The sequence below is a fragment of the Pimephales promelas genome, chromosome 18, assembly GCF_988280905.1.
Source record: "Pimephales promelas chromosome 18, fPimPro1.hap1.1, whole genome shotgun sequence".
In the NCBI taxonomy this organism is placed as follows: Eukaryota; Metazoa; Chordata; class Actinopteri; order Cypriniformes; family Leuciscidae; genus Pimephales; species Pimephales promelas.
The window spans coordinates 2,177,200-2,196,425 of NC_142786.1; the positions used below are offsets into that span (position 1 = coordinate 2,177,200).

At 38.3% G+C, this 19,226-nt stretch overlaps 2 protein-coding genes and 1 long non-coding RNA gene across 4 annotated transcripts in view; 2 read left to right on the forward strand and 1 right to left on the reverse strand.

Moving 5' to 3' along the window:
- The window catches only part of itgb8 (integrin, beta 8), a 28,213-nt gene extending 25,251 nt beyond the window's left edge, over positions 1 to 2,962 (forward strand). For both annotated transcript variants that reach the window (XM_039678373.2, XM_039678374.2), the window contains exon 15: positions 503 to 2,962. In XM_039678373.2, the coding sequence (XP_039534307.2) occupies positions 503 to 628 (126 nt within the window). In that variant the 3' untranslated portion in view covers positions 629 to 2,962. The remainder of the gene's footprint in view (positions 1 to 502) is intronic.
- An 814-nt stretch (positions 2,963 to 3,776) lies between these two features.
- sp8a (sp8 transcription factor a) lies at positions 3,777 to 7,226 on the reverse strand. The gene is made up of 2 exons (XM_039678449.2): positions 7,110 to 7,226; positions 3,777 to 6,505 (listed from the first exon to the last, which is right to left on the reverse strand). The coding sequence occupies exons 1-2, from the start codon at positions 7,128 to 7,130 to the stop codon at positions 5,297 to 5,299; spliced, it is 1,230 nt and encodes a 409-aa protein (XP_039534383.2). The 5' UTR covers positions 7,131 to 7,226; the 3' UTR covers positions 3,777 to 5,296.
- A 5,977-nt stretch (positions 7,227 to 13,203) lies between these two features.
- LOC148970859 (uncharacterized) lies at positions 13,204 to 17,138 on the forward strand. Its single transcript, XR_016147375.1, has 4 exons — positions 13,204 to 13,546; positions 13,868 to 13,910; positions 15,168 to 15,307; positions 16,900 to 17,138. It is a non-coding gene; the product is annotated as an uncharacterized LOC148970859 (long non-coding RNA).
- Positions 17,139 to 19,226: the final 2,088 nt, after the last annotated feature.

Consider the following 19,226-nt stretch of genomic DNA (forward strand, 5'->3'; position numbering starts at 1 on the left):
TTAAATGTTTTTGATAAAAAAAAGTCACCAAGGTTGCATTTACTTGATAAAAAATACAGTAAAAACTGTTAAATATTTTTACAATTTAAAGTAACGGTTTTCAATGCGAATATATAGTGAAGTGTAATTTATTCCTGTGTTTTCAACATCATTACTCCAGTCTTCAGTGTCACATGATCCTTCAGAAATCACTCTAATGTGATGATTTGCTGCTCAAGAAACATTTCTGATTATTATCAATATTTTGTGTAATCCGTGATACATTTTTGTGTTTCAGGATTCTTTGATTAATAAAAAGTAAAAAAACAACAACAAAAACAACTGTTTATTTGAAACATTTTGAATGACTTTTGACCAATTGAATGCATCCTTGCTGAATAAAGGTATATTTTTTAAATAACATTTTAATGTTAGTGTGTGCTGCATGACTAACAATATCAAATAAAAAAAATTATTATCATGAAATAACAATATCTTGCTGTTGTTTCATGTCTTAATGCAGGATCCATCATTCGTCCCCTCGGCCAATGAGAAGACGATAACCTACAGGAGGGACCGCCTGCCGAACCACCCGGTGGAGATGCACTCGCACCTCCCCAAGATGCCCCTGAGCGCCGTCTGGCAGTGACCGGGGTCAAAGGTCACGCACCAAACCAAGCACTACCTGATGGAATACTCGATCTTTCTCTTTAAGCACTTACTTCTTCACGAGAGCAATATCCCGTGTGTGTTTTTTTGTCCTTTACATTCCGTTTCTAATTTATTAAGTTGAATGGCATTAGCTTTCTCTCGTCCTGAAGCCACACAGGATAAAGACGGTACGTGTAAACGCCTGATGTGGTTCACCTCAATCTTCGGCCAGTTATTTGTGGAGATTAAGATCGTCTCTGTTTATTTGTTTGAATGTTTTGTGTCTGTAAGTGGATATGAGAGTGTGTGTGTGTGTGATATTTTTGTCAATACACTACAGGGCTGTGCTCAGAATTAGCATACTATCATACTGCTTCTATTTCTGCAGTATGTATGCAGAAAATACACAGAATTCCTACAATGCAATGGGCTCGACATTTCCAGTGTGATGAAGGAGTTGCATTTGACATCTGGATTAATAATAATTGGACGACAAAGATACTTTTTAAACTAAAAATGCAACATTTTTTTATTTCTGAAGTAGCATGCATTTAAAGGAGTAGTTCACTTTAAAAAAAAAGCTGATTTTGCTGATAATTTACTCACCCCCGTGTCATCCAAGATGTCCATGTCTTTCTTTCTTCAGTCGAAAAGAAATTCGCCAGTCAACTCGTTCATTTTGTTCGTTGAATGAACCAAATTACACGAAAAACGAGTTCGAACAGGAGAGTCACGAACGCTCATCACAGAACAGAGCAAGGCGACCATTTGTGCTTATAAAACTTAAACTTTGTTATTTATTTATTAAATGAGCGATCGTTTTGCTTCATAAGACCCTTATTCATCGTCTGGAATCGTTTAAAGCCCTTTGAACAGTTTGTAGTTTGCACTGAAACTCTCTTTTGGACCTTGAACCGTTTGGTCCCCATTGAAGTCCATTATATGGAGAAAAATCCTGGAATGTTTTCATCAAAAACCTTAATTTCTTTTCGACTGAAGAAAGAAAGACATTGACATATTGGATGACATGGGGGCGAGTAAATTATCAGCAAAAGTTTTTTTAAAAGTGAACTACTCCTTTAAATGCTTGTGAGGTCATGTGACCCCGATCTTGTTGCATACTGATTGTTTAAAATGCTCTTCTCACGGTACGCTTTAAGCAGTAGTTTATGCATCTGAGATCACATTCTATATGGTATGCGAAAAACAAGAGTAGGGGCCTGTTCAAATACACACACACACACTTGTGATCTCAGCCACTTGAGAGCGTGTGTGTCAGGTTAACACGTACACTAAAAACATGTTGTTTTTTAGCGGTTGGGAAGTAATTAGCCTACTTATTAAATAACTGTACATACTCCAGAGAGTAAAACGCTGAAATCACATACTCTCTTGAGTAGTTAAGTTACCTATTCTGAATAAGTACTTTACGACCGTCAAAAAATATGTTCTATATAGTATGAGTGTGTGTAGTATGAATGTAAACAGGTGTTCTGTCAATTCATGCTACCCATCGAGATTTGCTACTTGTTGCGTCGCTTCACTGTCATTCATAACTCGTCTCCTGTGGCCTCATGGGATAGTAAAGTGTCCAGCGTATGCACACTTCAGAATCCCACTGGACGAAGAAGGTCATCCGACTGTTTTACACTTGTTTTGTCAAAGTCAAGTTAGCACTGGGATTAGACTCCCACCTAGTGTTCATTCTACGCATAACCATTCCTAACCATTTTGTAAGTAGCGGTGGGATTATTATTATTATTTTTATTTTATTTTTTGTAGATTGTGAACATGACGTTCAGGTTTATTGTGCTTGTTAATATTTAAGCAGAGATCTCAGAACAGTAAATTATTTTTCTGCACTATTCCCAGCTCCAATTATGCTGCGTAATTCCCTGGTACGACTGGAGTTTAAGGACGTTTTTTCCTACACTAGTTTACTGTATTGAGTGTTAATAATTTACCTGCTGGTGGGTATTTATAGTGTGTGTTGTCGTGTACTACTGAAGCTCCGTTTCGTCCTGATTGAACGACCAACGGACCCATAATGCAGTGCGGTCACCATAGCGTTCCTGTGGCTCTAATAAATTCAGTGTTTACATGGGCGAATTAAGCAGATATTTATTTGTAGTTGTCACTCTTTTTTTTCTGTTTTGTTTTGTATAGTGTGATCAGATCTTGGTACAGCAATACAGTGTGTACGTGTGAGACTGCACATTTCTGACTGATTGTGATTGTACTTTTGTAAATCAAACCTCACACCAGCCCCTCTGGTTATGCTTTGTAGTTGGTTTATATTAAAAAAAGAATATCAATAAAAATCATAACAAAGTTTTGAAGTTAAACTGTGTCATAATTAAAGTGTGTTCATATTTAGATTTACGATAAAATACAATATCAAGAATAATAGTTTTTAGTTGAAATTTGATTCTTCATACCAATAATTCGCCTATTTCTGTGAGCGATGACGTTATTATTGACATAAATTCACATAGTGGAAATATTACTTGCAGAAATGTAGTAAAAAATGTAATTAATGGGATCGAGAATTAATTTCCTGGGATTAAATAAAAGTAAACCCGGTTTGCCATAGAGCTGCAGTTTCTTCAGTGAACACTGAGCGGCGCCAGATACTCAAGCCACCGCGTCAGAAACCAGCGAGTTAGTCGAACTATGATGTTTGGCATTGTTTACATGTGTGATTTTGTTTTATTATGTTAAGATATTCCGCGATAGTCACTTCCAAATACACAGTTTCCGCCAACCTCATTTAAAAGAATTTAAGATCATGATCATTTAATAAAATAATAATAGTACGTTATAAATGATTAGTAGGCTAGTTACGGCTAATTGATATCCTATTTATTTATTATTTGTTCTTAATAACGCAACGCACATCAGTCATTATGAGTTTCTAATCAAAACTAACTGATGAGACGTGATTGTATTTTACGTTTAAGTTAATTTCTGTTTATTTTGCACTATTCTTATACAGCACGTGACGTCATCTTTAGCTCATACAGGCTGATGTGTGCGTAGTGTCAAAACTCGGTTTGTTTTGTTAGTTAGTTATTATTATAGCTAAGCTATTAGTAGTATTAAAGTTAGTGTTATTATCAACCCACTTCCCTCAGAAACAGTCCATATGCAAGTCAAATGTGACTTTATTATCTCAAAGTAAACGGTCAGTAGATACAAACACATGCTCAATTAAATAATAATATACAACAAAAGAGAAACAAACCGATCGAGTTGATTCGATCCTGAAATTATAAATATAGATCCAAAGTGCGACTCTGATAGACTTCAAAGCACAAATCAAACTCGATGATAAATAGAGTTCCAAGACAATTCTATGTACAATTTCACTTTGCATTGAGACGAATTCAGATTCACTGTCATACTGCACGAGGAAAAGAAGACCAATGAACAGAAATCTCCGAATTATGCGTGCATTTCAAAATCAAAGGAGCACAAAATGAAACTGACAAATACAGAGTTAGAAGACAATTGTGCCTCTGTTGGGAAATAAAATCCTTGATTTTCTTATTTAGCTAATAAAGTGCCTCAGACATGGAGAATCTATATGGCAAATGCAGCGCAAATATGAAAGTTCAGGTTATTTTCATCACTGTATCCATAAAGAACACCTGAGAGCTGATTTACAGTCAAATATGAGAAAACAAAGTTAATAGATCGATAAAAACCCACTGGCCTTTATTTAGTCCATTGCGCGTCCACGTGTGACGCTCTTCAAAACAAAGGCCGTTCTGGTTCTTTGGAGACATTATAGTTCACCAAAAAAACGCGATAAGAACCACTTCTGCAGGTTTCTTGAATTTACTCTAATAAAATAAAGGTTCTGGTGGTTCCGTGTCCTCCTAGGACCCAGGAATAGTGATATTCTCTGACACCAATTTAAAGAGATATCGCGTGTTTGAAGGTTTCGCCATCACAAAAACTTCTCCTTGGTCTTTAAAAATGACACAAAATTGGCAATTGCAATCAACATTTCGGGAGAATGTATGGGGTTTCTAATCCAAATATGACTTTCTGTTAAGAAACAGAAACCTTACGATAATATTCCTGTAAAATAGTAGCCTAGATATTATTATGAAAATGTTGGCTTCTTTTTTACTACATGTTGCCCCAAGAATACATTACAAAATAAAGTGTATTGAATGGGACTATGCAGTTATGGCCATTTTACCCACTTAATTGTAAATTCCTTCCGTTAATTTTTCATAACATAGGTGAGAATCATCTTTATACAAAGTTTGGTTTAAAAAAAAATCCTACAAAAATTGATTGTTTTTGCCATGCACTTTCATTTTATGTCTTGCCACTATACAGAGGACATAGCATAAAATAAGAATAAAAAAACAATTAAAACTTTTTCTTATGCTCTAAACAATGTAAGTAAATTCAAAAAACGTTTTCTGGGTCTCAGGAGGATGAACCTTAATAGTTTTGTAGAGTTAAAATTGACTCTAAGAAGAACATTATGAAACCTTTTTCTAAAAGAATGATATGTTTCTTTGGATATCATTTCTTCAGGTCAGTGTTTCGTGGTTCTTTAATCACCAATACACCCATTTCGAATGAATTTGACAGTAAAGAGTTTTTTTTTTTTTTTAATTGTATCGTTTATCTTTAATGGTTGTTTTCAGAGGCCGTTCTGCACGGGTTCTGTGGTGTGGATGATGTCCGGGGACTGGCAGGCTGGGCTGCCCGGTACACTCTGTTCGCTGTCGGTATCGCTGCCCTTTTTAACCCCGGTTGACCCGGGCTCGCATGCGCTGTGTGTTTTCACGTGTTTACTGAGATGGTCGCTGCGCATGAAGCGCTTGTTGCACACCGGACAGGCGAATCTCTTTTCCCCGGTGTGTGTGCGTAAATGCCGCTGGAGCTCGTCGGACCTGGTGAAGCGCTTCCCGCAGAACAGCCAGTTACAGACGAACGGCCTCTCGCCGGTGTGCCAGCGCAAATGCGCTTTGAGGTGAGAAGTCTTTCCGTAAACTTTCCCGCAGCCAGGGATGTGGCAACTGTGGAGGCCCTTTCTGCGCAGACTGGCCCCCGCGGGCCCTAACCTCTCCGCCTCGTGGCAGTTCGGACAGTCGCAAGTGGCTCTGCCCGAGTAGCGCCTGCTGGATGAGCGTGGTGACCCGGCGAGCGGTAACACCGGGGACCCGGATAAAACTGCGCCTGTGGCACCGGGACTGGTTTCTGGGTAGGTGGCGGATAAAACCGGTTTGAATCCGTCCATCAGGTGCTGCCCACCAGTAAGAAGATGCGGGGATGGACTGCTACTGAACGCGGGGTGAGTTATGGAGGAATAGTCTGAGTTGTACCCGCTCAGGGGCGAGTGCAAAGAGGTCTGGAGCGCGGCGCCGTTCGCGCTTTGAACATCAATCCATCCGGTGCCCATATCCCACCAAGACGACCCGCTGCCGGTGCCCACGTCCCCGGCGGAGATGCCACCGTGCGCGGATTTGAACCAAGTCTCATACGGGTGCGCGACGCTCATCCTCGGGTAAATCCCCTGCAGAGTGTCCACTTTCGAGATGAACACCGACTGCGCGCTCGGGTCCGGGGAACTGTTCGCGACTGAAGTCTGAAACACGGGGTAATCGTTTCCAAACGGACTGGTGGACGTGTTCGAGCCCGTTAGGGAGAACGAGGTGTTGGCGCTGAATGTCTCGTTCCGTTGCGCGCCGAACGGGGAGAGAGAACAGCTGCTGGGCGCCGCGCGCTTCCACGGGTGGAAACCTCCTTTTCCAAACGAGCCGCTGTCCGACGAGGGACTCGAGCTCCCGATTTTGTTACAGGTTGCTGCTAACATGGCCAGTGGAGTGGATCCAACCCTCGGTTCCTCCTGTGACCATTAAAAACACATGGTTTACGAGACAAATCAACAACTTACTCCAGCATAATATATATAGCCTACTCTGAAATTGGTCTAGAAACAGAGTTGCAATGCAGCCTTTTCTGCAATAAACTTTACGAGTACGATAATAATAATAATGCAATCAAAATATAAGCTTTTTTTTTTTTTTGCTTTAAATGTTTGCGATAATTTAAGCATTGTTCTTCGAAAGCAACGAGCTGCAAAATAGTTTAAAAGTAGCTTTAAACTTATATTCTTTTCATTGAATTGAAAGAGAACTTTTTAAAATTCAGTTTGAGTTTATTCAAACCACCCGAAGACCCAGAAACAAAAACACCAATCTGAAGAACATATCCCGAAACATCTCAATCTCCGGAAATTATTATTTTTGTGCGGTCTTTAAAGAAGTGTCAAGCAAATTTCCGTTTCAATAAACAGTTGAAGAACTTTAGGATCTGCTATAGAGCGAAATCCGAATGTAACTTTCATTACGCAAGATTACGCACATGATTACTGAAGTCTAACGTAGCTACATTGAAAAATCCCAGACACTGTAAATATAAAAGGACACGAGAGATGTAGCCACACTCACCCCAAGAAGTGAAGTTGCCATCACCTGTGAGATGTCTTCACATTTATAAGTCTCTCGGCTGTTTTGGAGACTTTTACCGCCCACCGCTGCACAAATGCGTTCGGCTCGAGCTTTGAAGATCCACCAGACCACGCTCGACCAATCAGATCAGCGGAAACTCTTGGGAATGCTGCGTTCGGTGATGATGTCATCGGCGGAGCTCTCGGTGACGTGTTGCGCTGGGAATTGTTTACAAGTGGGAAGGGCGGGCGGGTGAACCTTTCGTGGACCTTTTTTTAGGCTAATAATTGTTGGGGATACCCATGTAAGGATAACTAATATTTGATGCTAATGAGATGCATGTGGGTGTTTCTTCATTTTTATTTCGCAGCGCAAAATTCAACACTACTATGAAATGGATATTTAACAGTGAAGGATTAATTTATGGCGGGGTTGAAGTGGGAGTCGCGCGTGCTGGAGCAGCAGCAGCTTCACATTTAGAGGAGATGAACTTCATGCACGAGCTCAATCCCCTTTCATCTCATTCACGCGCATTCCTGCACTCCTGACTATGGGACACACCGTCTGAAATGATCGACAGTGCATTTAATCACAAGTGTTGCAACATATTTAAAGTGCAAGCCAAGGGATGCAAAAGTCTAAGATTACCAGTTGGCTAATGCGTCTATTTTGTGCGCTATTCTTTTCTAACGCATTCTTTGCAAATTGTACAATTTGAGTGCGAAGAAATGAATTTGAGAATGGTTATTTGGTTTGCTTTCATTACAGCAGAACTTGAGAATCACTGCATGATTTGAGGTCATAAAGAGGTTTCAATAGAAGCAAGAAAACCAAAGCAGTTGGTCACAGGTTTACTTAATTTGATTGGTTATCTAGAAATATTTTTTGTTAAAACTTTTATTTGCTTTGACTTTCAAATTTTATTTTATATTTATTTATTTTTTTTTTTCAAAATTAGACTTTGAATCTCAGATATGCAGTGAAAACGAAATGCGCAAAAGTGATACTCAGTGTTTCAGGCGCGCGCTCGGAGGGAAACATCATCATGCAGTGCACGCGTGCGCATCATGCGTTTAATTTGACTTTCAAATTTAATAAAGAGGTGAGCTTTAATCACACGTGATTTTATTTTGTTTGATATTAATGTTCGATCATTACAGGCCAGCGGGGGGAAGTTAATTAATACAAATCTGGCGCGGGATCAATTCAGTTTCCAGGTCAGAATTAGAATAACTCATTTGGTTTTATATAGGCTAATATAATCTGACATAACTACTATTTTAGTAGCTAAAGGTTTCTCTTAATTTGCTCATCTTTATTTACACTTCTAATTGACTGTTTAATTTTCTCTTTTTAATTTCTGGAAATGCGACGTATAAATTGATACAAATAAATTAACGAAATAGTCTTCATATGGAAAATTAGCTAGCTTTATTACACAGTTGTATTTACGACATAAATGGCCTAATTTAGTGAAAGAATGAAACAAACGTCTATTTTCTGTTTTGCTGTGCGACTTTTGTTTTTCTTATACAAAATAGTCCACAGCAAAATCGGTCGAACAGATATTAGTCGTTTAAATTTCACGTCCTTTGCAAAAAAAAAATTGAAAAATGAAATCATTGTGGTAACTTCGAAGTTAACCGGAGTTCAGAGGTCATGATACAGTAGACCTGCACATATGTGTGTGTGTTGAACAGATGTCTCTCTCTCTCTCTCTCTCTCTCTCTCTCTCTCTCTCTCTCTCTCTCTCTCTCTCTCTCTCTCTCTCTCTCTCTCTCTTTCTCTCTCTCTCTTCGCATTCTTTCCCACACGTATATGTGCAGAAATCCCGTGAAGAACCTGTTCTCATAATAAGCGCGTTAACACGGACCATCGAGCACCGACAAAACGCACCGGCCGAGAGAGAGAGAGAGAGAGGGAAGAAGAGGGGGGCTTTAATTGTTTGCTTGTTGGTTGTTGAGAGAACATAAAATATCTCCTCAGAAATGCACAGAGAACCCTTTTAATATCCTGGAATTACATACAGCAATTAAGGCCAATCATGAGAAATCAAAGTCCATTGCATTTCGGGATCATATATAACAAGAACAAAGTTCTCACTGGAGGAATTTGCTTTGAGATTTTATTTTCAGCCATGTTTTTCCTCAAATAGGCCTAAATCTTTCTTTCTTTTTTATTCTATGAAGAATTAAACTCCCCTTCCCAGAAGTCACTTTTTTATGATTTCTCTGTTTCATTCATCCTCACTTTACTGCACATTGTTGACATTATTGCGATATTTTGGACCTGCTTTTATGACACTGTCTGAAAAGGGCATGTCTGTCAGTCAGTGTGTGTGTGTGTGTGTGTGTGTGTGTGTGGATTATTAAACAGGTTAGGCAGCTGTGTGAAGACGAGTTTCAACCATGCTCACACTTTGGAGATGTGTCTCCATTTTTTTTTTCTTAAACATTTAAGTTTTATCTTAGGTGTAATAGTTTATCATGAATCGTATATGAAAGGAATATGAAGTAGCAGTGTGTCTTTAATTAGAAGAAGCCATGTAAATGTGATATTTGTGTGTATGTGTGTGTTTAGATTGACAGTTTCCTCTTGTTATCCTCTGAAGAGGGAGTGTTTCTCCTGAGGACATGCTGCACGCGGAAGTTATTCGCTGTCTGTCATCATGAGAGTGTGTGAGATGACAGAAAAGAGTTAGAAACAACAAGAAACTCTCTGATCGTATTTAATCAAAAAGGAGGCGTTAGGCAGAATATATACTGCTCTTTTCCATACACTCTTAAAATTAAAGGTTCGAAAATTATATGCATTTATGTCCATTTTTTGGTTCCCCAAAGAACCATCTTAATAATCTGAAGAACCCTTAAAGAACCCTTTGCACAATGGAAAGTTATTATGGATTTTAAAGGCTCATTCGCCATGCAAGAATCTTTATTTTTAAATATTTGAGTATATGAGACACAAATGAGATTCATGAATGTCTTGCATTTGGTCCGTTCCACACACAAAGCCATTTTATTACTTTGGAAGTCTTTGTTGATGGGCTTTTTGGAGTCCTCTTTCAGTCTTTGTTTGAAAAAAGAGCGTTAATAATTAATATTAATTTGTACATTTTCTGTTTTCATTTTAATCTCAGTTAAAGTTGTTGTCGTTTTTGGCAATAAATATAATAAATGTTTGTTTTTTAAATATTTTATTTCAGTTAATTTTCAATAAATGTATTTTTCTAAATGTTTCATTTCAGTTAAAGTTTATTTTATTCCAAGTAACAAAAATGTGTTTTTATGCTGTAAAATAAAAATATTTTCATGATTTGTAAATCACATGTTTTCATTTGTCAAATCAACTTAAATAATTTATATAGTTCAGATAACATAATATTTGGAGTTTCTGATGGTTAAATCAATCTCCTTCATTGTATTAACTCAACTTAAAATTTTAAGTCAACCAGGTTACTTCATTTTTTAGTTTCACAGTTAAACCAACACTATTTTTTACAGTGTGGTTTTAGTTATCTACATTAAAAAAATTAATTTTTCTTTTGCTAGTTTTTGCACACATATTTGTTATGTAATTTACAATCTTAAGTAAAATGAACTAAGATAATAAGTGACTTTAACTTAAGTCCTAATACAGAATTTTTGAATTCTTGCCAGAACTTATTCATGTAAATTAGTTTTTTCCGTAGTAGGCTACACTTCACTAAAGAATCATTTTTTTTGAAGCAGTGTATAATGTTACATTAGATCAGATGAGAAGTGTCGCCGCTGTTCCTGCTGTCTGTCTCGCTCTGATCATCCACTAGAAGGCCGAAGACGATCCTTCATTAGAGCTCAGACCTGCAGATTTCCCAGAGGAATCCGTCTCTCTCTCTATTAGGTTGATTTGTCGTACGCTAAACACACTCTGCATTGTTTTTAATCAACCTCTTGTCCATCAGCAGACGTGATAATTTATGGCAAATCGACAGAAAAGACGGAGACGGATTTTGCGAGCGTTCCGGAGTCCTCGGGGTCGCAGAGGTCAGGCATCATCATCGTGTGTCTTCCTGAGTGAATTCTGGGTAATGTAATTAGTGTTGCGGAGAGGTCTAGACTGTAATCGTCTAAGTTCATTTATGTACATTTGCATGATGATATTTCATGATTACAGAGATAACTTGGAAAATGGTTTTGTCTGATATATATATACAGGCTATATATCACTGCTGACTTAGCAGAAATAATTTGAATTTGATTTGTGATTTTTATTTCCGGTAAACGGTAAACAGCACACAAGTCTCTGAATAGTGTTCGGCTGATCCTGAGTGAATCCGAGAGAGAAAAAGACAGATCCCCAGGGAATCATAGAGATGACAGGTTGAATTATGGGTCAGCCGAGACAATCACATCCCCCATCATAACATGATCATCTAAATCAGAAGCCCTGATAGCACTCTGAGTCAGCGTCCTTCCACGACGCCAAAGTATGTGTGTTGTGTACGTTTATTATTATAGGTTTGTTTTTGTGTGATTTTGTACATGAGGCTGTAGTGTATCATATGTGCTCTGGTTTAATCAAAGCTCTCCCACCAGCCTCTTATTGACAATCATTCTGTGGGTGTTGTAAGCATTTGCTGTCCAAGGTTAAATGAAATTGCAGTACGTCAGGTTTTCTTTGTGAACTGAGCAAAAGTGAAAGATGGATAGATGGGTAGAGAAAGAGAGGGAATGGCAATAGATAAAGAAAGTGAATCTTACTCCAACCAGTGATGGATGTGAACACTGATCAACACAAGAGCGCCATTAAGTCGTTCATCAAAAGCATAATTTAAACACTCACCACATCTGCAGTTTTCAAACATAGAGTGCACATGCATGTATGTGTGTTAGGCTATATGTGTGTGTGTGTGTGTGTAACAAGGAGCTATCAATACAATTTCAAATCCATTGTATTATTGGATATAAATTAGCCAGTATATGTGACAGGATTATGAATTATGGCTGATTTGGCAATAAAACAGTCTGCAATAATTCTGAAACATCAGTAAATGAGTGAGTTGCAGTGGTTGAATCTACAAGGATAGACCAAATACTAAATATTAAGCACCCAATTTTGCAAGTTTAATACTGTGTTTTAACTACTCATTTCTCTACGAAAGACAGTTGCTCCAAAACACTGATTATATACAATTATAAAATACGGTCAGGTTATTTTTTTTTTTAGTTCACGCTATAAACTGTTGAGTTTCGTCGCGCGACACTCGCTTTTTGGCACCTCTACCACGTCCCACAAACATCACAACGTTCAAACTAGGCGTTTCTGTAACGTAAATAATGTAATAGGCTACTGAAAGTAGCCTAGTTGTTTTGGCGCTGATCGTAGCGGAAAGCGATAGAGACTGAGGTCTGTTGTTGCTATGGATACAAGCGATTTTTTATCACATTATTTATTTGTTTATCAGCAAGCGCTTAAAGTCTAGTAAACTTTGGTGAAACGTTGAAAACGTTAGAATATTCTGTTAAAATATTATGTATAAGTAGATAATTTACCGTTGTACTGAGAAACGTTAAGTCAGGCCTACGTCACATAGGAAATTGCGCGTGCCAACGAAAGATTTCCCCTCACAGATTTCGTCCGGTTTTTTCCAAAGTCCTCTGGTTATTCACACGAATTTCCCGCGTTGACTAAAAGCAAGCTGCTTGAAAATGAATTGTTTAAGCCCACTGAGATTCGCGACACCATTGACCATAGGTAAAGAACCTGAAATTCGCTGAAATTTCGGTCGTGAACGCCTAATAGCAAACCTGGAGACTCAGTATCAGGTAAGACTGCTCTTAAAACAAACAACTGATACAAATCTAAGATAAGACTGACAAGATAAGAATCTGGTTTTGTCTTACAGACTTCCTGATGGAGCAGATAGGCTATCAGTTCTGGATGGATGCAGGAAGTCATCAGGTTATGGAATCTATTGCTGCAGTTAAGTAAGTTAACATTTATTGTTTAATATTAATGAACAGCCAGTTCACAATACTGTAGGGAGGTGACAAAATTCAGAAGTTAATGAGAACACTTACAGATGTCAGAATTCATCACACATTTAACCCAGATAGCAGCTGACTCTGGGCCGGATCCGCCTCCAAACCGGCAGATCCGTGTAACAGTCACCCCCGTTTTACTGCCCCATTCCAGATACGGCCCGCATGTAGTCTGTGTACATCGGGAGTAGGCGTGAACATCCATCAGTCGGCGGAATCATAATAGTTCTGGCCCGGACTCGTCGGAACGAGCGCGCGAATTGTTTCCTTTTTTTTTTTTAACCGGTTCATTCCAGATCAGAAGTCAGTCGGCGGAATCGTTGTTGTTCTGGCCCGGGGCCGTTGGAACGAGCGCGTGAACTGTTGGTCATTTGGATCTTCGGACTGCAAGCTCCGTGGAAAGAGTTTATAACGGTAAGTTGAACGATATCAAACAGTCAAACAGTTTAGTGTGCTTGTTTTTAATAGCGGTGTAATGTTTGTTATCAACATTTCGGAAAGTTTTGACCGGGTTTTAACTTCTTACTATGGCTATTGAAGATTGGCTAACGTAACGTACTCTTTTTAGCTGGGTTAGCTGAATGAACTGATAGCTAAGCTAGCATTAATAAACAACTTTGTGTGTAGCTAGCTTAAACATTAATGCTGTTTAACGTTAGTTAACTTACAATGATGTTGTATACGTAGTTTTGAACAGCACTAACGTTAATTAACAGCACCTGTCTTCCTTTTTAGATATTTTCTTCACCCCTGGCTGCGAGAGCCCCGGATTAATAGGGTAAGTTAACTAAAGTATTTTTTAAATCCTTATCCTGCTATGATAAAGCACAACATTATGAAGTTATGATAGGTAAAGTATTAAAAATCAAAGCTAGAAGAAATTAGAATTTTCATCTGACATTAATTATAAGTTAACGTTAATTCATAGGTGTAAATTAATTGTTTACTAAGTTCACTGTCAAATTATGACAAATATAAGGTCTATGGGCGGGAAAACGCATCTCTCCGTTTCTTTTCGTTGACTTTGTATGAAATCCCGCCGTGGTATTATGGTTGAGCAGTGCCTGATTCATTTGGATATTTATTTGGGTTATGGCAAGCCACTTAACATTTAATCATTTTAACCTACTAGTCTCTATTTTCATGCTACTAGTACTTATTTTTTAGATATTAGTATCTATTTCATTAAGTACTAGTACTTATTCAATAGCTACTAGTGTAATTCTTTAGATACTAGTGTTCATTCTTTAGATACTAGTGTTGATTCTTTAGGTACTAGAACCTTTTTAAAGATACTAGTACTTAGATACTAGTTCTTTTTTATTAGATACTAGTACTTATTCATTAGGTACTAGTACTTATTGCGATAGTGACTGACTATTCTTTTGTGACTAAATATTGTGACTTTTGTTGCCATTGACTTCCATGGGGATCTGTCATTCAGATATCAACTATTCAGTTCTGACTAGTATGTATTCCAATTGTGACTAGTACATATACATTAGATACTAGTAGTTATTCATTAGGTACTAGTACTTATTTTTTAGATACTAGTACCTATTAAATAGATACTAGTACTTGTTCATTAGATATTAGTACTTATTCATTAGATACTAGTACATATTTATTAGATACTAGTATTTATTCCAAATGTTACTAGTAAGAATTTTTATTTTACTAGTTTTACACTACTAATAATGCATAATAAGGGATGCAACTTTAAAGCCAAAAAAAAATACTTTGATAGCAGTGCTGAAATAGATTGCAGTCATGACAGAACTGGTTACTCACATAATCACTTCCTCTTGAAAAGGTTGATTTAAGGATGATCCAATACAATCTAGTTGTGATTAGTTATTCATTTGTTTTGAGTTACTAAATGAAAGTCTACACAAAATTAGGTATTCTGCCACACCAACAATAGTAAACATGGGCAACATCTAAAGCTTTTCTCAAAACAGTGGGTTATTGGCTTGACTTAGAGGTAATTTTCAGAATTTGTACCCATCAACCAATTGACTTTCTCTCTTAACAGAGGCTGTACGGAAGAACCAAGTTGCTAGCAGCGCATCGGACAACGAGATTAACCAGCACGCCATCCGCTGGTTCAACCCGGCCTCTGACCGCGGAGGTGGCCGCAAAGAACGTGCCGTGGCCAGAGATGCATTAACCATGGTAAATTGTAGATAAATCATTGTGCTAGTCTTTTGTAGAAACATTTGTTTTGTGTTTAACTTTGCAAATTGTTGTTAATAGCATTGCAGCTACGTAGTACGTATGTAGGAACAGTGACATATTTTTTCAGGGCTGTCCTGGGAACGATAGAAATATTCTGTAGGATGCATCTATAGGACGAAAGGGATTGTGTAAGCCTATGTGTTTATTTATTACGATCACTTAGCAAATGACAAACTAAACCAACTGAGCGCTGACTACAATGGAGGCCATCTTCTCACGCTGTTACACGGGTGTGTGACCACCAGGGATCCAGACTAACTTTTTTCACCTCAAACCAACATACTTCCAGAGAAAACATCTATTAACTTGTTAATTTTAATGATTTTTGTTTGAAGTTTGAAAATGCAATACAGATACAGATTTAAAGGACAACTCCGGCGCAAAATGAACCTTTGGTCTAATTACACATTGCTACCTAGTCAACCGTTATCTGAGATTTTTTTTCATGATTGCCGAATGTAAATAGTTTTATCTCTGAAAACAGTTTAGCCTATAGTGCTAGTATAACGCTAGTATATAGGGCATAGAGTAATGACAAGTAAAAATTGCTTGTTATTACCACTAACAAGGCTCAAAATAGCCCCACACTAACACGACAGCATAACAAAGGTCCCTACATTCAAACCGAAGCATTGAGAACTTTGTCAGTGTCCATAGAGTTTAATAAGAAGATATTTTATACACACAGTCAACTTCGCGAATACAGGAAGAAGCCATCTTTGAAAATTAGTCTCTACCAGTCGATCTAAGAACGCCGATCCAAGTGTGCTGAACTGTGCAGAATCTTATATGGTCCGTTGTTTTCGGAAGAAACACAAACACAAACCGTTTTCTTCTCTTCAATATGTACACGTAGCCAACTGTTCGCGCTCACATTATCACCTTATTCACATCTCACCGGTGGACATGGATCGGCGTTCTTAGATCGACTGGTAGAGACTAATTTTCAAAGATGGCTTCTTCCTGTATTCACGAAGTTGACTGTGTGTATAAAATATCTTCTTATTAAACTGTATGGACACTGACAAAGTTCTCAATGCTTCGGTTTGAATGTAGGCACCTTTGTTATGCTACCGTGTTACTGTGGGGCTATTTTGAGCCTTGTTAGTGGTAATAACAAGCGATTTTTACTTGTCATTATTCTATGCCCTATATACTAGCATTATACTAGCACTATAGGCTAAACTGTTTTTAGAGATAAAACTATTTACATTCGGCAATCATGAAAACAAATCTCAGATAACGGTTGACTAGGTAGCAATGTGTAATTAGACCAAAGGTTCATTTTGCGCCGGAGTTGTCCTTTAACTACAAAAAACACCCCAACTACAACAGTTAAGCATGTTTGCGGTACAAGATAATCATTCATTAGTTGTAATTGTGGTAAAATGTTCTCTTAATCTGGATTTTGATTTTAGGTCAAATCTTCCAGCCTAGTCCCCTTTAATATTACCAATCTCAGTGGATTTTCATGTAATTTGTGATTGCCATTATCAATTGAGTTCTTACACTCTTTTTATACTTTGCAGGAATGAACGCATCAGCCATCCCACACTCTTCCATGATGGTTTGTTGGACGTTATGTGACGGTTGTTCCAACAGTTGTTCAAGACAGAAATTATCTGTAGAAATGTGTTTATTAGACTGATTTTTAGTTTGGCAATTATCTACTTTGTTTTAAGTTTCTGTCCTGTCTTTTTTATTTTAGACATTTTAAAATAAAATTTTAAAATGTGTATTTTAAATAAAATTTTAAATGTGTCACTCATCTGTTCTATCACTTTCTTTGTTGAAATTCTATGCAGGACAAATAGAAACAGTCTGTGTAACAGCTTTGACTATCCATGCTTTGTGCTCCAAGAAAGAAATTTAATCGGGTTTAAAATGCTAGGAAAAAGAAAACGCAAGTAAAACAAGAAATCGTAAGATGGTGGGGGAAGGGGATTACGGTAGTAATATTTACTCATTACAATTGACGACAACATTGCCCAGTACAATTGCTCTAAAAGTTGCTCTGTGAATCATCAGCTTTAGTGTACTTTGAAAATATACAAGTCATTATTTGTTACACTTCTCAGACAGAAATGGTATACCTTCACTGATATCTATTACTAGGACCCATAGTACAAGCTGAATCATGCACAACATCTAAAACAAACTAAACTACCCCTTTAACTGAAAAAAAATCTGTATTTTTGTATATGGTTTGTTTTGTGGTATAGATCAAGGTTATGACAGATGCCAGAGGTGGTGTGATTCCGGGCCAGAACTAATAAATGGAGCTGGCCCAGTGCCTGTCCAGATCTGGCCCGGATCCAGTATGGAACTGGTCCAGATCTGGCCCACCTTTGGGCCAAATAACTAAAATAATTCTCATCTGTTCTGGAGCTGGGCCAGTGCCGGCCCAGTGCCGGCCCAGATGTGAAACCCGGATCCACACCGGCATTGGCCCGTTGTGCTAAAGGACACCGGCCCGGGTCCGTTTTACAGATCTGGCCCAGAACTTATGAAGGTTCTGGGCCAGATCTGGCCCGCATGATTTTTGCTGTCTGGGAAACAACTGATCTCAGAACAGTTATTTATGTAGAAGGTGCATCCAAATAAGGTTGTCTCAGCTTTGTCAACAGTGTTAATAAGCTGTTATCTCATTGACACCTCAAAAACACGTTCAGATTCATGACGGTAGCCCTTTTGTTTTCTCACAATCTTAATTAAAGGTAATTGAGAGGATGAGTTGCATTGAGTCTTATTGATTTGATACAAGCATGAGACATTTATTCTCGTTTGGACGGATGATTTTATGGATGGTCTGACTGATGGATGGATGGATTAATAGGCTGATTGAAACAGTTTTTCCCGTCACATTCATCACCTCGTTTTACAGTAACATCAATGGTGGGTTGTTCATGCATACTGTAGCTGGACACGTCCTTCTGTCACGTTCCCTCACCAATAAATTCCACCTGAGGTCAGCAGACGAGGTCGCAGGGGAAGACTTAAACACGTCTAAATTAGCTGGAGCCTTTTATGTCTCTTTATTTGCCCTCAGGGATGTGCGGTCTGGTTAGGACAGTGTTTAGGACAGTAGTGGACAGTAAGTGGACGACGGTCCCTGTGGGATCTTTTCACCCATTAATACAACCTCTCCTCTCCTCCTTTACCCCAATGACCTTTAGGTAATAAAACAATATTATCTGTCAGCAGAATGAAGGAGGGGGGCAATTAGCGGCTTTTGTCCCAATGTCGTGTTTAGAGACGAACCCGAGAGGTTAAAGTCTCTGATTAAAGGCCCAAGTGAAGAAGTTCGCTCTCTCGTGGTCACATGCAGGTTTTAGCGTCCGATTGTTTATACCACCCGGCTGTGTTTATCAGAAGGGGTTAAATGGGTTAATCCATGAAAGCCCTGTGCTTTTTCACATATGTTCTTTGTCGGCGTGGCCTGTGAAGGACTCGGTGTTAGCCTCATTCAGCTCACAACGGTGAAAGGAAATGCTTATGAATAGAAGCGCTTCTCACACTAAAGAAGAGAATGTGCCATCTGAAACCCTGATATTAGCTGCTTTTGGGGTTAATCCTCTCTAAGTGTGCGAGAGGGAAAACCACAGCTTCTCAGGTGAATGTTCTGGCACAGGTTGACAGCTTTGTTTCTTGCATCTCATTTCTTCTGAATTCTGTTGTTGAAGCGTGTGGAAACTTTGTTTTTTCTACTCTTTAGGTTCGTTCTCGCCAAGAATGAAAACTATAACGATAACTTCATAATTATCTAAGCTCAAACACCACCACCAGTGTGTCCAAACCAACGCACAATATTGTTCTGCTTGCGCTGCAGTTTTGTCGTCTGTCCCTTTAAATGCTT